Genomic DNA, 19345 nt, shown 5'->3' with positions numbered 1-19345 from the left:
TGTTTGAGTCAGATAAACATAAGGCTTTCAAGAACAACCTAGGGAGTTCCCTTTGTGGCGCAGTGGTTAACGAATCCGACTAGGAACCATGAGTTTGCGGGTTCGGTCCCTGCCCTTGCTCAGTGGGTTAACGATCTGGCGTTGCCGTGAGCTGTGGTGTAGGTCGCAGACGCGGCTCGGATCCCGCGTGGCTGTGGCTCTGGCGTAGAGCGGTGGCTGCAGCTCCGATTCAACCCCTAGCCTGGGAACCTCCATATGCCGCGGGTGCGGCCCAAGAAATAGCAACAACAACAACAACAAAAAAAAAAGAACAACCTAGCTTGTTGTTTTTAATCTTGAAAGCTCTCCCCCTCCCCCACCAAATCTTTTAAATCTGGCTTCGAGCAGAGCAATAGAAAAGATAGTTAAAATTATGCCCGAAAGATGGTACCACGGCAGAGTCTGAGGGGAGGACACAGGTTGGACAAGGAGAGGCGTTTTGTAGTGACCTCTTCAACCACTTCCTGGGTCCAAGATGTCCTTGTGGGCCTCGTGTCTGGGCTGGATGAGGCAGACTGCTCCCCACCTGGAGCCTTCTTGACTCTCCTCTTGCTTCTCAGTTCCATACACAACAGCAAGGTTGAGGGATTTTGTTTTTCGTTTTGATTTTGTCTTCTCAGGGCCGCACCTGCGGCATGTGGAGGTTCCCAGGCTGGGGGCCAAATCCGAGCCGCAGCTGCCAGCCCACACCACAGCCACAGCAACATGGGATCCGAGCCACATCTGAGACGTACACCACAGCTCACACCAGATCCTTAACCCAATGAGTGAGGCCATGGATCAAACCCACGTCCTCACGGATCCTAGTTCGATTCGTTAACTGCTGGGCCACGATGGGAACTCCTTTTGATTTTGATAGCTGCACCTGTGGCATATGGAAGTTTCCAGACTAGGGAGTTGAATCAGAGCTACAGCTGCCGGCCTACACCACAGTCACAGCAACATAGGATCCAAGCTGCATCTGTGACCTACACCAGAGCACACGGCAACGCCGGAACCTTAACCCACTGAGCGAAGCCAGGGATCGAACCCTCATCTTCACGGTTCCTAGTTGGATTCATTTCCTCTGCTCCACGATGGTAACTCCCCTGCCTGCCAGAATCTTAGCATTTTGTACAGTGGCTTAATGGGATTCAGTTACATATTCAGGCCAGATGAGCTCAGAAACACCTTATGAGCTAGGGGCGCGTCCTCAAAAGGGCTCCAACTGTGGGAACCATGGGCTGACCAGCATTCCAAGGAGAGGGGAAGGATGGAAAGCCTCCTACTGCCCGGGTCAGCTCACAGGTCAACCTGAGGTGACATCCGCTTGGTGACCTCCTCCGAGAGGTGCCTGTAGGGACAGTGAGGTTGGGGAAGCAAAGCGCCCAGCACAGTGCCTAGAGCTTGGCAGCCTCTTGGCACCGATCAGCCTGTTTGCTTTCCTCAAGGTGACAGGGCTGCTTCTGCTGAGGCTTGAGGTCACCTGTCGAAGAGACACCATCACACGGAAGGTCCCCAGCACCCTAAAGGCTCCTTCCTGAGAATGCACGAGTACGCTTGGCTGGCCTGGGGCCACGCGGGGGCCAGCCGAGGAGCTGGATCAGAGCGCAGGTCTTTGGTCTCCCAGGCGCCGCTCTTCACCAGAGGGCAACGTGCCAGCCTGCCTTCCTCCCTGGCGGCAGTGTGGCCCTTCCTCACCAGGGGGCCTCGGCCCCGATCGCTGGTTCATCCGCCCCCATCCTGGCTGGGCCAGGCCACCTGGTCGCTGCGGTGGGTGCGGGACCATCGGGGACAGAACACGACCATCTGGACGAAGGGGCGGGAAGCTCGGGGCTCTGGCAGGGACTGGGGTCCACCCCTCCCTCCTGTGGTGGCGGATGGTGGAAGGGGCACCCTGATCAAGGTACTTTGACCTCTGGGGTGCTCTTGGTGACAGGTGAGGAGTGCCCCCACCCCGGCCCTTTACCCCAGGCTGTGACCACCGCCTGTCTCCTTGGGTCGCCTCTCTCCTGGGTCCTGCGGGCCTTCCTTCCTCGGAGGCGGGTGCTGTGCTCCTCCACAGGCCTCGCTCCCCCGCCCACCTGTCCAGGGCCCGCCTGCCCCCGCAGCAGCCTCAGAGCCCCCAGCCTGGCCTCTCTGAGGGCAGAGCCTGCATCTAAGGTGGGGGAAGGGAAGCAGGTTTCCCGTGTGGAGGTTGAGCTTCTCCAGAAGTCAGCACCACGGGGCCGGCAGGGGGGTGATGGGGACATTGCCACCTGCTGCTGCGGGGACACAGCATGATCTGCACACAGTCCATTCCGCCTCATCTCCCCAGCCTGCCCTCCGACTTCTAATGAATTAAGTGCTTTCTCACATCAGGCCCTGAAATGAAGAAAAGACTTTGGCCATTCAAAGAAAGGTCGTGAAGGGGTCAAGTTGGCAGGTCCCGGGCCAGGCCTGTGCTGCTGCCTTCTCCTCATGGTCCAGGGCAGGTCGGTCCCAGAGCATCTTCTGACCAGGCCACAGTCCCCTGGCACGGCCCCGCCCCCTCACGGCCCTCCCCCTGCTCCTGGCCACCAGTGGGGTGACCTCCCCACTGGCCCCTCGCCCCCCACCCCCAGAAACAGGAGGCCTCCAGATTGCTTTTCATTTTATTGAACTCATGGGGCTTTTTTCGTATCTTCGACAGACGCCAAGATTTGACGACACCAGACACAAGAACGTTGCTCTGACCAGACTGTGCTGACCGGTGCGGAGTTCGGCACACACAGAAAAGTGAAAGTCGTCTGACTCAAGGCGATGCCCGACTTTCTAGACGCTCCGCTGCCTGAAAAACAGACTGCAAATAAATAACGTGCATTGGGAGCCCTTCAAGCAGCAAGAGCCCCGCGCGGGTGACAAGGCAGAGGTGGGAGGGCAGAAGCGGCTAACGACGACGCAAGGCCAGGCTGGTAAGAAAAGCAGGGGCAGGAACACAGCTAAGGACGTGCCCCCGGGCCCCATCCACGGCCAATCCCTTTGCGCCCAGAAGCCCCAGCCGGAGCCACCCTCCAACTCCCAGCCTCGTTCAGGGAAGAGCCTGCCCCGGGCCCTTCTCAGGCCCTCCATCCGCCCCGCCTGGCTGGCCCGGGAAGAGGCTGGAGCTGGGGATCGAACCCCCAGAGGGTGAGACCTGGACTTGAAAGGGCCACATCCGCGTTATCAGCCCCAAGGGGCCCCTCAGCCTCGGCTCTTCACCTTCCATGCAGCCCTGCGGCACCGTCTCTCGGAGGCTGTCCCAGAGATCCACGGACGCAGTCCTCAGGCTCCCAGAAGTGGCCCCGGGTGGGCGAGCTTGGGGTGGAGGAGTGGCCACCAGGACCAGGGGCTCCCAGGCAACTTGGCCCAAGGCAGGAAGCCATCGGGCCCGCTCTGTGACAGTCTGTGGGGGGAGGGGGGGCTACAGGTGGCCTCAGGCCCCAGTGAGGCCGGCAGAGATCTTCACTTGGGACCCGGGACCCGGGCTCCAGCTGGGTGGCTGAGGAGGGCAGATGGCGTGAGGCTCGGCCACCCCGTCCCTGGGGCAACCAGGCTGAGGTTTTCAGTCCCAGGAACTCTGAGGACGTGGACCACGAGCAACCGGTGCGGGGACAGGCGTGGGACTGGGGGGTGGGGGGAGGACCAGGGGCTCTCCCGGCTCCCCCTCTGCGCCGCTCCCGGGGTGCCAGTCAACAGCATGGCCGGGCCTCCAGGACCACGGGAGCCCCGCTAGCGGAGATTCTCCCAGGCGATCCTGGGCAGGTGGGCCAGCCTGGGGACATGGAGGGGGGGTGTCACGCGTGGCTCTCGGCCCCATCCCACCCAGGCTCAGCCTTCCCCCACCCCGGTCACATCATGTCTCCGGAGCCACCCAACACCCCCAGCCTCCCCACCCTGTCCCCCAAATGGACAGGCTTGTCCTCATCACCTGAGCGGCCCTGGGTCAAGCCTGGGGAGGGGGGGAGGCCCGGCTCTGTGGGAGAGGCCCTCGGCCCCCAGGGGCTTCTGGGACCCGTCTCTCCCGGGCCCCTCTCAGCTCAGACTGTCCCCTGGTCTTCCCTGTGACCTCCCACACACCCCAAGGAGAGCTAGTTTCCCACCTTCCCATGCCCTCCCCCCGAGTCCCCAGGGAGCCTGGGCTCCCCTCCCCCATCCCACAGTGCCAGGTCTTCCGGAAGACTCTGGGGTGGGGTGGGGGTGCAGGCCAAAGGCAGATTCAGCTCCACTGCTTCTTATCTGTGTGACAAGGGCCAATCCCCCCTCCGGGAGCCCCAGTGTCCCCAGTCAGTGGGTGAGGAGGACAGAGCTCCCCCACAGCGTCCTAGGTCCGTCCTTCCTTCCTCTCGCCAGAACCAGACCACTGGGCCAGCCCAGCCCTCAGGGTCTCTGCCTGGAAGGCCCTTCCTCTCCTCCTGGGTCGGGCCCTTCTCTTGGCTGCTCCCCAGGCAGCTCTGGGCCCACCTTGCCTCCCTTGAGGAGACCAGAGAAGGAGCGGGTCACCTCCTGTAACACCAGGTCCTGAAAGAAAGAAACGCTGACTTGAGAGCTGCCTCCCCGTTCAGAGAGGTCCCTGTGTCCCCAAGTGTCGCCTCCTCTACAAGCCTCTTCCCCACCTGCTCTTCCACCCCAGCCTGAGAGCTGCCCTCCGCTCAAAGCCTTCGGGACACGGGGGCTGCCAGAGGCCATGCAGGGAAGGAGGAAGCGTCTTTCCCACTCCTCCCCGTCCCGGATGCCGGATGCCGGCTTTGCAGGATGCCCTCGGGGAGCAGGGAGGCGAGCGACAGGGACAGCAGGAGCAGGCACAGAGCAGTCCTCTGGCCCCAGAGGCCAGGCAGGAGGCAGCTTTGTGAAAAGCTGAGAAGGAGACAGACTTGGGGTTTGGCCAAGAACACAGCCATCCTTCCAGGCGGCCTCCCAGGGGGTGGAGGAGACGGGCGGCAGCATCTTTCTTCTCTCCGCGGGGGCCTTCTGCCTGCCTCCCCACCCCCTCCCTCCACTCCCCCAAGTTCAGGGACACCACCCGGGCTGTGGGCGCGAGAGATGGCCAGCGCCTCCGTGGGTGATGAGCTGACCCTCCGAGATGCCCAGGCCGCCCTCATCCCCATCTTGGGGTCATGACAAGGGAGGCTGGAGAGCGTGCGTCCGTCCTGCCTGCACTTGCTTCGGCAGCTTTCCTAGCTGGCTTCCTAGGGACCCTTCCACGTGGCCATCAAACTACCGAGGTGCCTGGACCTCTAGATGTCATGGCAACCGCCTCCCTCCCTCCAGCCCACAAGTCCAACCTCTGGCCTCCTACCTTTTGGGTCCGGGCCAGTCTTTCACTTTCCGGCTGAAGAATGTCTTCCTTCTGCTTTCCTCTTCGGCCAAGGGGAGGCAACAGGTCGAGGCCAACGCAAAGGGCCCGTTTCGCGGGTTTCTGTGCGCCGCGTCTCCAGCCGCGACGTGGGTGGGCGGGTCACGGCCAGGTCCGAGCTCGGTGGCCGTGTCCTCCGCGGAGGTCTAAGGCCCGGGGGCCCGAGCGGTCTCGACTCCTTCCCGCCCGTCTAGGTGGCCCCTGGCCCCGCCGTCCCTCATGCCAGCGCCCCTGCTGTCGTGGCCGGGCGGCGGCGGTGGCGGCGGGCGCTCACTCGATCCGCACCTGCAGGCGCACGTTGAGCATCACCGAGGCCAAGACGTAGACGTAGGGGAAGTTCATGCGCAGCCGCCAGGCCAGGTCGAAGAAGGTGAGCAGCGTGCGCGTGAGCCCCTTGCAGAAGGCGCTGTAGGAGCCGCGCGCCGCGGCCGAGCGCGACAGTCGCACGGCCAGGCCCGACAGGGCTGCCGCCGCCGCCGCCGCAGACAGGGCCGCGGACGCTGCCATGGGCCGAGGCGGGCGCGGGCCCAGGTAGAGGACCGCAGCGCGAGCAGGTGGAAGCGAGGCCCGGAGCCGCCCGGCCCCCGTGCTCCCGCCCCTCCCTGCCGGGCCCTAGGTCGCCCCTTCCAGGCTCGGCTCAGGCAGCAGCCGCCCACAGAGAGCCCCGCCCCCTCGCTCGCTCCCCAATCGGGGCCCCCTGCGTAACCACGCCCCTCGCCCCCGAAGCTGCCGCCGCGGACTCGGCCCCACCCACGGGACCCGCCCCGCGGGCCAGCTCCGCCTTCCCCCGGACATCCTAGAAGAGACCTGAGGACCTGAGGGTATTGGAAGGTACTGCTCCCCAGAGATCCTTTTGCAAAATGCCCTAGAGCAGGAGGAGTGGAGGCCGGAGGCCTTGGAGGGGGGTCTGGACCACTGTGCTGATTCTGCACCGAAGACCCACCTGGAACCTTCTGCCCCTTTCCCCACTGTCTCCACCGACAACCCAGCCACGACAACCCAGCCAGTCTACCCACTGTACCTTTCTTGAATTCGAATTTCTTTGAAAACTCTGCACTATGGATTTCGACCAAATCCACATGCTCATTTTTTTTTTCCTTTCTGGTATATTCGCTGGTCGAGCGTATTTCATTATTCTTTTTTTTTTTTTTTGTCTTTTGTTGTTGTTGCTATTTCTTGGGCCGCTCCCGCAGCATATGGAGGTTCCCAGGCTAGGGGTTGAATCGGAGCTGTAGCCGCCGGCCTATGCCAGAGCCACAGCAACGCGGGATCCGAGCTGCGTCTGCTACCTACACCACAGCTCACGGCAACGCCGGATCCTTAACCCACTGAGCAAGGGCAGGGACCGAACCCGCAACCTCGTGGTTCCTAGTCGGATTCGTTAACCCCTGCGCCACGACGGGAACTCCTCATTATTCTTGAATTGCTCCGTTGCCCCATTGTCCTTACCTCTCACCCCAGAGTGATTTCTTTTTCTTTTTTTTTTTTTTTGGTCTTTTTGCCTTTTCTAGGGCCGCTCCCGCGGCATACGGAGGTTCCCAGGCTAGGGGTCTAATCGGAGCTGTAGCCACCAGCCTATGCTAGAGCCACAGCAACGTGGGATCCAAGCCACGTCTGCAACCTACACCACAGCTCAAGGCAACGCCGGATCCTTAACCCACTGAGCAACGCCAGGGATCGAACCCGCAACCTCATGGTTCCTAGTCGGATTGGTTAACCACCGAGCCACGATGGGAACTCCCCCAGAGTGATTTCTAAGCCCTCTTCTGTCTATCTTTGTCCTGGATACTGTGCCACGTCCTCTCGCGTATTCATTTGCCTTCATTCACAGCCCCCCTCCCCCCCCCTTTTTTTTTTCTGCTGTTGGACTTAAATGCCCTTTTCATGGTCTCATCTAATTTTTTTCTCAACCAAATCCAACCCAAACTCCATCACATTTTCAAGACTATTGAAATGCACATGCTCATCTCAATCATGACCTTTTAAAAGCTGTCTGCAAAGGGAGTTCCTGTTGTGGTGCAGTGGAAACGAATCTGACTAGATCCGTGGGCTTGCTCAGTGGGTTGGGGATCTGGTGTTGCTATGAGCTGTGGTATAGGTCGCAGACACGGCTCAGATCTCGCATTGCATAGGCTGGAGGCTACAGCTCCAATTCCACCCCAAGCCTGGGAACCTCCATATGCTGTGGGTGCACCCTAAAAGACACACACACACAAAAGCTGTCTACAAGGAACTGATTCAGGACGACCTCATCCCAATTTTCACAAGGAGGGCTGGCCTAAGTTAATACCTTAATAGTCCCTCCCCAAATGCCTGCTCACTATCACACTGAACATCTCTGTGACCTCTGTGTAATTGTTTAAGGAACCCGGCATACTCATATACACTGAGCAATTGTCCTACCTACATGATCAAAGGAGAAAAATAGGTTTGAGAGACATGAAGTTATTGTATCACATCATGATTGCATCAATAATAGAACCATGCAGGGAGTTCCCTGGTGGCTCAGGGAGTTAAGGATTGGGTGTTGTTACTGCTGTGGTGCAGGTTGGATCCCTGGCCCCGGAATTTCCGCTGTCACAGGTGCAGCCAAAAAAAACCACACATAATATAACCATGCATGGATATGAAATTTTTTTTTAAAAGCCAGGCCAGATATATATCAAATTACTGAGCATTGTTTACTTTGGTTAAGGCAATAGAAAGGAAGGCATGCTTTTTATACTCTACGGATATTTATGTATATCTATAATTATTAACTGTAGAATACAATGACAAAATTATTTGAAAAAGAACTGGCCACAGAAATATAGACATAAACTACATAGAAACCCTTTTGTTCCAGACTGAATCCAGCCTCTTTCATTTGCAGAGCCTGATCCCTCCAATCATTTTTTTGTTTGTTTTTTTAGGGCTGCACCTTTGGCATATGGAGGTTCCCAAGCTAGGGGCTGAATCAGAGCTGTAGCTGCCGGCCACTGCCACAGTCATAGCAACGCCAGATCTGAGCCTCATCTGTGACCTACACCACTGCTCATGACAACACTGGATCCTTAAGCCACTGAGCAAGTCCAGGGATCGAACCTTCGTCCTCATGGATGCTAGTCAGATTCGTTTCCACTGAGCCACGACGGGAACATCCACTCCAGCCATTTCTGAAACCTCTCTTTGGCCTCATCTCGTTTATTTTTAACATTTTATTTTGAAATAATTACAGACTCTCACAGGCAGTTGCAAAAATAGCACAAAGAAGACTTTGTGCCTTTCACCCAGCTTCCCCAGTGGTGACATTTTCTATAGCTACAGCATAATATCAAAACCAGGAAGTTAACATTGGTCTGCTACCCTTGACTAGACTGCAGGCTTTCATCATTTTTCTAATTTGCATTAACGTGTGTGTGTGCTCTAGTCATTTTTATCCCATGTCAGGATTCATGTAAACACCACTACAATCAAGATACAAAAATATCATAAAAAAAAGATAAAAAATATTTCATCAAGATAGTGGGTCTTGATTACTGTAGCTGTATAGTATGTATTAATATCAGGTAAAGTGATGCCTTCTTTTTCAACATTTCTTTAGCTATTATAGGGCTTGTGTTTGTATACATTTTAGAATAAGGAGTTCCCATTGTGGCCCAGTGGAAATGAACCCGACTAGTATCCATGAGGATGCAGGTTCGATCCCTGCTCAGTAGGTTAAGGATCCAGTGTCTACATGAGCTGCCTTGTAGTTCCCAGACACAACTTGGATCCTGCGGTGCTGTGGCTGTGGCATAGGCTGGCAGCTGCAGCTCGGATTCGACCCCTAGCCTGGGAACCTCCATATGCCACAGGTGCGGCCCTAAAAAGACAAAAAAAACAATAATAAACTATTACTGTACTATCGAGTGATTTAGAATCTAGACCAATAGGCTGAAACTGTCTTTGTTCAACATAAGGAATGAAGAGTCTCGACAAGGAATGAGGCTAGCAACACCTGGAAATTAATTATTGGTCTAGGATATTGTTAAATATTGTTTTAAATATTGTTAAATATTGTTTCCATGATGAGGCCATTAAACAAGATGGCCTGAAAGATCCTTCACAATTCCAGACTCACTAATGTTTATGGTCATTATAAAATTAATTTTATTTTGTAATTTATTTGGAAAATTTTTTGTATAAGAAGCACAAAATTATGCTTAAAAGTAGTAAATCTTTTTTTTTTTTTTGTCTTTTTGCCTTTTCTAGGGCCACTCCTGCAGCACATGGAGGTTCCCAGGCTAGGGGTCTAATTGGAGTTGCATCCGCTGGCCTACGCCAGAGCCCCAGCAACACCAGATCCAAGCCACATCTGCAACCTACACCACAGTTCATGGCAACGCCAGATCCTTAACCCACCAAGCAAGGCCAGGGATCGAACCCACAACCTCATGGTTTCTAGTCAGATTCGTTAACAACTGTGCCACGACGGAAACTCCTAATAAATCTTTTACATAGCATAAAAATTTGAAGTGAGGTTCTTATAGACAGCATAGAGTTGGGTGATTTTTTAGAAAAAAATTTGCTCTGCTAATTTCTGTCTTTTTGTTTTTTGTTTTTTGTTTTTTGTCTTTTGTCTCTTTAGGGCCGCACCCACAGCATATGGAGGTTCCCTGGCTAGGGGTCGAATTGGAGCTGTAGCCCCTGGCCTACACCACAGCCACAGCAACGTGGGATCTGAGCCACGTCTTCGACCTACACCACAGCTCATGGCAATGCCAGATCCTTAACCCACTGAACCAGGGCAGGGAGCAAACCCTCAACCTCATGGTTCCTCGTTGGATTCATTTCCACTGCACCATGATGGGAACTCCAATTTCTTTTTTTATTCTTACACATGTAATTGTTGTAATTGTTGACATATTAGAGCTTAAGTTTGCTGCTTTATAATTTGTTTTCTGTTTGTTCATTTTTTTCTTATTCCTCTGTTTCCCTTTTCTTGACTTCCTGTAGGACACGTGAGCATTTTTTTAGAAATTTCATTTTATTTGTAGTATTTTTGAATATAGCTGTTCACATAGCTTTTATGGTTTTATTTTATTTTCTAGTTTTATTATTTACTTTCTAGTTTTTAATGCAGTATCCATATGTGCATATCACAGTTTACTGGTATCAGCACTTCAACAGCTTCAAGTCAAGTTCGCTTCCCTTTAGGTCCCTTTATTCTCCCACTTTTAAATGTAAATCGCTTAAGTATTTTCTCTATGTCCATCAAACTCCCACTAAACGATGTTCTAGTTATGCTTCGATCATCAAACAGGATCTGAAAACTCAGGAAGAGGCATATTATCTTTTCCCCAACTTTTACTCACTCCGTCTGTCTTCGTCCCTTGAAGACCCATCCTCTCTTTCTGGCTAAAGAATTTCCCTCAGCCATTTTTAAGGGTAGGTCTGTTGGCCACCGCTTCTCTTAGGTGTCCATCATCTGAGAATATCATTATTTCACCTGCACTCCTGAAGGTTGTAGTTGCTGGAATTGGTGGTTGATGGTGGGTGGAAAACCAGAGGATCCTTAGTCCTGCCTGCCTATTTCCACAAGGGCATTGAAGGGGGGATTGGAGATCAGCGCCCCACTAAGCCCTGTTGAAAGTGCAGAGAGGAGGTCCCGTCGCGGCACAGCGGAAAGGAAGCTGATTGGGAACCACGAGGTTGCGGGTTCGATCCCTGGCCTTGCTCAGTGGGTTAAGGATCCGGCATTGCCGTGAGCTGTGGTGTAGGTCACAGAAGCAGCTGGGATCCCGCATTGCTGTGGCTGTGGTGTGGGCCGGCGGCTGTAGCTCTGATTCGACCCCTAGTCTGGGAACCTCCCTATGCCACGGGCGCAGCCCTAAAAAGACAAAAAAAAAAAAAAAAAAGAAAGAAAGAAAAAAGAAAAGAAAAAAGCGAGAGAAAGTGCAGAGAAAAGTAACTGGAGGAAGGTGGCAGCTGTCAAAAGAGTGCCCTGTTCTCTTGGCCACCCCCGCCCCAGCCCTCTGGCTCGGGGAACAGCTTTTCTTAGAGCTTTTCTTCATTGGTGACTCTGGGTTGCGGGCTCCTCCAGCGCGCTGCCGGAGATGCATGGGAGGCAAAAAGAACACCCAGGAACTCCCTGCTAAATCTCCTGAAGCCCCAAGGTCCCCAGGGAGTCCTTCCTTCCACCATTCAGAGTTTTCCTGTGTGGGAGGCATAATTAACATACAATGAGACACGACACTCTTAAACATTTTGATGAGTTCCGTTAAATGTATACATTGGGCATAGCCATCACCACAATCGGAGAGAGAATATTTCCATCACAACAAAAAGTTCCTTTGCGCCCCTTCCAGCTGATGCCTTCCCTCTAGGCCCACATCCAGGCCGCCCCTGATCTGTTTTCTCTCACTTGTTTTTGTCATTATAGATTTGTTTTGGTAGCTGTCTCACATAAATGGAATCCTACACTATGAAATCATTCAAGTGTGGTCTTTTCCCCCAAGCATAGCATTTTTGAGATTAGTCCATGTTGTTGCAAGTGACTATTTAATTCCTTTTTTTTTTGCTAAGTAGTTTCCGGTTGTGTGATTATACCACAAATCACTATGTGTTAAGCCGCCTTTAAGGGCACCCAGCGATCCCCACTCCCTGGTATTGTCTCCCTGGTATTGTCTCTCTTAGACAATTTCTGTCTTGAATGTGGGCTGGACTTACTGACTTACATTTAAGAGCAACACTTGGTAGGGATAATCTCTCTCTCTCTCTCTCTCTCTTTTTTTTTTTTTTTTTTTGGCTGTGCTGCCTGCAGCACGTGGAAGTTCCTGGGTCAGGCATCGAACTTGAGCCACAGTAGCAACCCAGCACTGACAATGCCCTTAATCTGCCACACCACAAGGGAACTCCCAAGAGTCTTTTTAGTTTTAGCCATCCTAATGGGTGTGGACTGATTGTTCATTGTGGTACCTTTTGCATTTCCCTTTCGTTTAATGATCCTGAGTAGCTTTTCATATGCTTGTTTGCCGCTCAATATATATTTTCTTGTAGAGTGTCTGTTCAAATCTTTTTTTCCCTTGTAAAAATGAGGTTGACAGTTACAAGAGACCTTTATATATTTTTGATACCAAGCCTTTTGGGGATATGTTTTTCAAGTATTTTCTCCCAGTCTGTGGCTTGCATTTTAATTTTCACCAAGTATTTTAAAGACTAGAATTTAATTTTTTTTTTTTTTGTCATTTTGCCATTTCTAGGGCCGCACCTGCGGCATATGGAGGTTCCCAGGCTAGGGGTCAAATCGGAGCTGTAGCCATCGGCCTACGCCAGAGCCACAGCAACGCGGGATCCGAGCCATGTCTGAGACCTACACCACAGCTCACGGCAACGCCGGATCCTTAACCCACTCAGCAAGGCCAGGGACTGAACCCACAACCTCATGGTTCCTAGTCAGATTCGCTAACCACTGCGCCACGACAGGAACTCCAAGGTTCATGATTTTTGAACCTGCGTCAGTAAACTGTGTCTATCACAAAGTTGCCATGACCTCTTAAACTTTATTTTAGAGGTCTTAGAGTTTTAATTTTGCATTTTGATCTGTCATCCATTTCACAACAATGTTTGGTGTTCCTCTGCTTCTTGTCGGAACTTGGTCTCTGCTTGCTGGGACTGAATAGAAACGTGGAGACAGTACTGGGCGAAGGAAAAAAAAAATAGCTTTATGGCTAATGCCTCAAAGACTGTGTCCCCCTTAGGAGAGGTTGGGAGGTGGTTTTATAGTTTGGGGAGTGAAAAATAGAGCCACAGATAAGGATCCGGGCAGAGTCAAGCTTGCATTGTTTTCAAAGCTGGTGTTCAGTGGTCTGGTGGTCTTCTTTCCAGAATAAAGAATGCATCATTAGGAGTTCCAGTCGTGGCTCAGTGGTTAATGAATCTGACTAGGAACCATGAGGTTGCTGGTTCGATCCCTGGCCTTGCTCAGTGGGTTAAGGATCTGGCGTTGCCGTGAGCCGTGGTGTAGGTTGCAGACACGGCTTCAGATACCCTGTTGCTAGGTCTGTGGTGTAGACGGCAGCTACAGCTCAGATGAGACCCCCTAGCCAGGGAACCTCCTTACGCCGTGGGTTAGGCCCTGGAAAAGACAAAAAAAAAGAATCTTCATTAACATCTTCCATTTGTTGGGGGTTTTAGTTCTGCAGAAGAACTCAAAGATATTGTTATCTACATTCCTTGAGGAGGGACCAGGACCCTGCCCTGAGTCTGCACTATTGTTTCTTGACGGCTCCTCCCCGTCTCTGCATTCCCTCCCTTCCCTGATGAGCAACTGTTTGAACTTGCCCTTTGGAACTCAGGGAAGGTCCTGGAGGCTGAAATTTATTCCCTAAAAACAAAAAATGGGGGACACAGAACGCCTTTTGTGCCCAGGGGCCCACACGGTCCTGCTTGGTTTCACGCCTGGCCGGAGTGGTGGCTGGGCACTTCTGGCTCACAGCGCGAAGGACTTTCGAGGGAGTAGGAGAGCAGGGCTTGCTCTCACCAAAACACTTTCTGTGTGTCCATGGCATGAGATAAGAGGCAACGTTCATTTTATTTTCTAGACACCTTTACTGAAGTCTAACTGACTCACATTATATGGAGCATATCTAAGCTATATAATTAAATAAGTTTTGGCATTCCCTGGTGGCCTCGCAGTTAAGGATTCGGTATTGTCACTGCTGTGGCTCAGGTTCGATCGCTGCCCCGGAACTTCTGCATGCTGCGGCCACGGCCCAGAAAATTAAGAATACATAACACAATACAATGTTGGCCTATGAATACCCACTTGAAACCATCAGTGCAATCAAATGAATCCATCTCTCGCCCCTCAGGTCTCCTCTTGCCCCTTTGTAATTTCTTCCCTTCCCGCCTCCCACTCCTGAGCAACTGATCGACCTTGTCATTAAAGATTCATAAAGGGAGGGCCGCTCTCCAGAAGCGACAATTGTGGAGGGACATTGCCACCGCCAGAGACACAAGGACAAGTCAGAGTTGTGGTAGGGAGTACATACCTTTCTGCCTCCACCCTTGGATTTCAAGAAGTTGCTAACCATTGGCCAAACCCAACTACCAGCCAGAGGGCAAGGGAGCCCAGGTCATACAGCCCATGCGTTGCAGCCTTTTAGGACACACGGCATGGAGAGATAGTCATAGAGACAGGGCATGCACGGTTGTCATTTTCTCAGGACCCGTTGGTGGAATAGGTTCAGCCCCGGTCAGCCTATGGACTTGTGAGGAAAGTGGACCCAGAACTACTGGTCCAGACCACCCAGACAGGTGGTGCCTGTCTATACAGTGGCAGGTGAGAGGTACCGGGCAAAGGCCCACCCCTCACTCTGGTTCCCTGTGCCATCATTAAGATGCTGGTGAAACCCTTTCTCTGGGTCTCTAGAGACAGGAACAGCCAGCGGTGGTGGGGTCACTCCTGGGTACTGCTGACCTGCTCTGCGGTAGAGACTCTGTTTCTACGACCTGTTCTTTTCACTAGTCAGTGACCCCTTTTCTAGTCCCTATTTATGTCCCTCTATCCACTGTGGGTGCCACTGTAACACACTGGCTTTACAAGATGCTTTTCTTTCTTTCTTTTATTTATTTATTTATTTATTTATTTATTTATTTATTTATTTATTTATTTTTGTCTCTTGTCCTTTTAGGGCCACATCCATGGCCTATGGAGGTTCCCAGGCTAGGGGTTCAATGGGAGCTACAACTGCCGGCCTATACCACAGCCACAGCAACACAGGATCCGAGCTGCGTCTTCGACCTACACCACAGCTCATGGCAACGCTGGATCCTCAACCTACTGAGCGAGTCCAGGGATCGAACCCGAAACCTCATGGTTCCTAGTTGGATTCACTTCCACTGTGCCACAATGGGAACTCCTTTTTATCCATTTTTAAAGCACGCCTTGCCATAGCAGGGAACAGCAGGAAGATGGACTAGTTGGGATTGTAGGAAAGCTGCTCAGGTTGCTCACCCTTTGTTTCAGGGGTGAAAGGTGGATCTAAATGGTATTTAAAGCCAGCTGGGAGTTCCTGTCGTGGCTCGGTGGTAATGAATCCAACTAGTGTCCGTGAGGATGTGGGTTCCATCCGTGGCCTCGCTTGGTGGGTTAAGGATCTGGCATTGCCGTGAGAGCTGTGGTGTAGGCTGACAGCTACAGCTCTGATTCGACCCCTAGCTTGGAAACTTCCATATGCTGCGCCTGCAGCCCTAAAAAAAATAAAACTAATTAGAGCCAAGTCTTTCCAGGCAAAAGGGGCAAGATGGGACCCAGGGACCTAGTGGGGAGTAGGCACTGGTAGTTGGCCAGTCGCTCCATCCAATGGAGCAGTAGGAACATGGCAGGGTCCTGAAGTAATACGTATCCATAGCAGTATTACTCTGCATCTTTACTTTTTTCCTTTTTTTTTTTTTTTGGTCTTTTTGCCTTTTCTAGGGCTGCTCCCATGGCATATGGAGGTTCCCAGGCTAGGGGTCTAATCGGAGCTGTAGCTGCCAGCCTACACCACAGCCACAGCCACGCCAGATCTGAGCCGCATCTGCGACCTACACCACAGCTCACGGCAATGCTGGATCTTCAACCCACTGAGCAAGGCCAGGGATCGAACCTGCAACCTCATGGTTCCTAGTCGGATTCGTTAACCACTGCGCCACGACGGGAACCCCACACAGCTTTACTTTTGATACAACGTTATCCATTCTTGCTTTGCAGACGCTGCGGAGACCACAACCCACGTCACTCACAAGCCCCCATTCTGAGTCTGGAAGACGTTTGGCTTGTCCTCCCTAAATCTCATCTTGAAGCCTGAGTTTCCTCAGCCATCGGATGGGAATCATACTTCGCTATCAGTGATGTCGTGAGAGAATGTGGTTATCTTTGGAAAGTGCCCAGCACACAGAGGATGCTCAGGAAATTAGTATGCCATGTCCTCATTCCATTTTGGGGGCAGTAGAACCTGATGGATGGTTTAGCATTTCTTCTGACCCGACTGCCTTCACGCCCCTCTTCCCCCTCCCTCCTTCCTTCCAAGCCTCCTAGACTTTGTCATCATTTCCTTTCATTGTTTGTTTCCTCTCCCAGGGCAGCAAGTTTCCTCACAGATAATATGGGCTTCTCTTTGGAAACCAGACTTCCACAATTTTGCTCGGAAGCAAGAGGCAGCCCAGGACCCCAGGCTTCTCCTTGCTCTGAACTACGTTCTGCCTGTTAGCTGCCAGTGCCAGAAAGGTCTCCACTCATTTTTTATATAAATAACTTCTTTTCTGGGCAGTGATTAATTCACTGAAGATCAAGTAAAGACTTTGGACAATCTGGGGCAAGGCCATGGACCTAAACTCCATGGATTAGCTACAAAGGAGCCAATCTTGCTAGTAGTTGATGAAAAAAAACACAACATGGAGCTCCTGTTGTGACTCAGTGGATTAAAAACCCGGCTGGTATCCATGAGGATGCAGGATCAATCCCTGGCCTCACTCAGTGGGTTAAGGATCTGGTGTTGCCGTGAGCTGTGGTGTGGGTCACATACACAGCTCAGATCCTGTGTTGCTGTGGCTGTGGCGCAGGCTGGCAGCTATAGCTCTGATTTGACCCCTAGCCTGGGAAACTCCATGTGCCGTGGGCATGGCTCTAAAAAGAAAAAAAAAAGCATATGGAATGAGACTAAAGCCATATTTAGAGGAAAATTCACAGCCTTTAACGATTTCACCACTAAACGACAAGTACTCGAGATGCACTATGCTGGATATTGATTGAAAGGTTACACTGTGTAGGGCCCGAACAAAATATATTTCCTTTAATCTTCCTAATACTTATGCTGTGGGTACCATATTTTACCTTCCATAATACTTGGGAGGTAGGTACTGTATCTTGCCCTTATCTTTTTGAAATGGTCAGAAGTATAATTAGGCACAGCCACACGATGTTCTAAGTATGATATGATTCCAAGAACTATTTCACATAATTCTTTTTTTTTTGTCTTTTTTTGCTATTTCTTGGGCCGCTCCTGCGGCATATGGAGGTTCCCAGGCTAGGGGTCGAATCGGAGCTGTAGCCACCGGCCTACGCCAGAGCCACAGCAACGCGGGATCCGAGCCATGTCTGAGACCTACACCACAGCTCACGGCAATGCCGGACCCTTAACCCACTGAGCAAGGGCAGGGACCGAACCCGCAACCTCATGGTTCCTAGTCGGATTTATTAACCACTGCGCCACGACGGGAACTCCTATTTCACATAATTCTTGATTCAATGCCACAAATACTTATTAGTGGTTATTATAAAGAGGACATTATGACAAAGAAATGAGTAACAGATGTTCTCTCCCCTGTAAAATCCAGTCCTGTGCGTTGATGATATAGATGAGGGGAGGATACAGTTCAGATGATGATTGCAACTAACCCTACTAGCAAAAATTGACTATATTCAATGCTAAAAGTGACGCATAAACCCAGAACCACGGCTGCTGAGAGTAAAGTGATTCTCCCTTAGGCTGGGGGCAGGGGACCGTTGTGGGCGTGTTGGCACTGCTAGATGAAGCATCTCTAGGTGGTTCAAACAACTCGTTAATGTGACTGAAGCAGGAAGAGCACATTCATTTCCACTTTATTAAAACATTGCATAGATACAGAGCAGTTGGGCACATCCAGACTAAGGCACTGTCCTGGTTTGAATGCGATTCCACAAGAGAGAAAAGAGAAGCCGTTACATTCGGTATCAGTCACCTCTACATTCAGACTCCTCCCACGTTCCATGTTTATTGCTCCTGGGATCCCAATTTTAACCCCACCCTTACAGCAGCATCATACTGGGGCCTGGATGACAAAAACGAAAGACACATCCTGGCTCTAGCACTTGATAGGATTTGGCACTTAATGACAAACTCTCTTGCATTGCTCTCCATTTGTTTCCCAACTCTTGTTTGACTAAAGATATTATAAACTCTTTATGAATTAATTTCTTTACTAGTTTCCATTAAGCCTAGAAGAGGACTAAATTAGGCACATTGTAGATACCCCGAAAATACTTACATTAAATATCACTTCCAAGAACTTGAATGGAATAGAAAATAATATATACTTTCCCTAATTCTAGTTTAAGGAAAGGATGACTGGTAGCTTCAGAAAGGGAAAAATACTTGAATGTCCTATTTCATGTATTTTATAACAAGGAACTAGGCTGAATGAATTTTTCATGTATTAACAGCTTTAACTGAGAACGAGAGTTCTCTTGCTACAGGAACTTGAGTCATTACCACTATTATATGAGAACATGTATATAAGTAGCAACGTGTGTGTGTGTGTGTGTGTGTGTGTGTGTGTGTGTGTGAGTGATTACAAGTAAAATTCAAAGAGGTTGAGAATCACTGAGCAACTTATAAATATCTGAATTAGTGACCTTCACCTCCTTAAATGGCGTGTGTATGTTACATAAAAAACATATACGTGTAAAAAGTTTTTTAAACGCCTTTGTAACAACTGGAGATAATTAGGCTTGGGAACAACCAGACTGTACAGACAGCTATAGGGATATGTGTTAAAGGCGGCGTATTCCTAAGACCATTTGTAGAATACTAAGCTCTGTGGGTTATTACTGGTTATACAAGAAACAGGGTTCTGGGGTCAAAGAGGCTTGTAAGACATGGAGCCAAAAGGGATGCTTTTCCACCTTGACCGGAGGCCCGCTCAGAATTCTCCCGTGCGGATGTGCACGGGGAATCTAGGAGGTGGCGGCAGCGGGAAGGGATTCCCCAACGTCTTTGCAGACGAGCTTGGGGAACTAGATGTTCTGTGACACATGCTTAGGGAGAGACATCGAGTTAAAGAAGGCGTAAAATTTGGGAGTTCCCATCGTGGCTCAGCAGAAGCGAGTCTGACTAGCATCCATGAGGACGCAGGTTCAACCCCTGGCCTCGCTCGGTGGTTAAGGATCCGGCGTTGCCGTGAGCTGGGGTGTAGGTTGCAAATGCAGCT

General features: G+C 51.5%; 1 protein-coding gene across 3 annotated transcripts; it reads right to left on the bottom strand.

Annotated features, from left to right (window-relative positions):
- Window positions 1–2637: 2637 nt before the first annotated feature.
- On the bottom strand, window positions 2638–5982 carry LOC125118403 (small integral membrane protein 10-like protein 2A). 3 transcript variants are annotated; one of them, XR_007132823.1, is made up of 4 exons: window positions 5315–5642; window positions 4480–4536; window positions 3238–3790; window positions 2638–2827 (listed from the first exon to the last, which is right to left on the bottom strand). XR_007132823.1 is itself a non-coding variant. In XM_047764863.1 (3 exons), exon 1 carries the CDS (start codon window positions 5876–5878, stop codon window positions 5642–5644), a length of 237 nt encoding a protein of 78 aa, XP_047620819.1. In that variant the 5' UTR covers window positions 5879–5982; the 3' UTR covers window positions 2638–2827; window positions 3238–4536; window positions 5315–5641. The 3 variants fall into 3 exon arrangements, 1 of the variants encoding a protein (XP_047620819.1); XR_007132824.1 differs by having other exon boundaries at window positions 3173–4536; XM_047764863.1 differs by having other exon boundaries at window positions 3238–4536; window positions 5315–5982.
- Between the last annotated feature and the right edge of the window lie 13363 nt (window positions 5983–19345).

The sequence above is a fragment of the Phacochoerus africanus genome, chromosome X (genome assembly GCF_016906955.1).
Source record: "Phacochoerus africanus isolate WHEZ1 chromosome X, ROS_Pafr_v1, whole genome shotgun sequence".
Lineage (NCBI taxonomy): Eukaryota > Metazoa > Chordata > Mammalia > Artiodactyla > Suidae > Phacochoerus > Phacochoerus africanus.
The sequence above is the reverse complement of the archived record's forward strand: the minus strand, read 5'-3'. Positions and strand labels throughout refer to the sequence as shown.

What these genes read in the sequence shown, in the direction of transcription:
- LOC125118403 (XM_047764863.1), bottom strand. Translation starts at nt 5,878, where the DNA reads ATGGCAGCGTCCGCGGCCCTGTCTGCGGCGGCGGCGGCGGCAGCCCTG.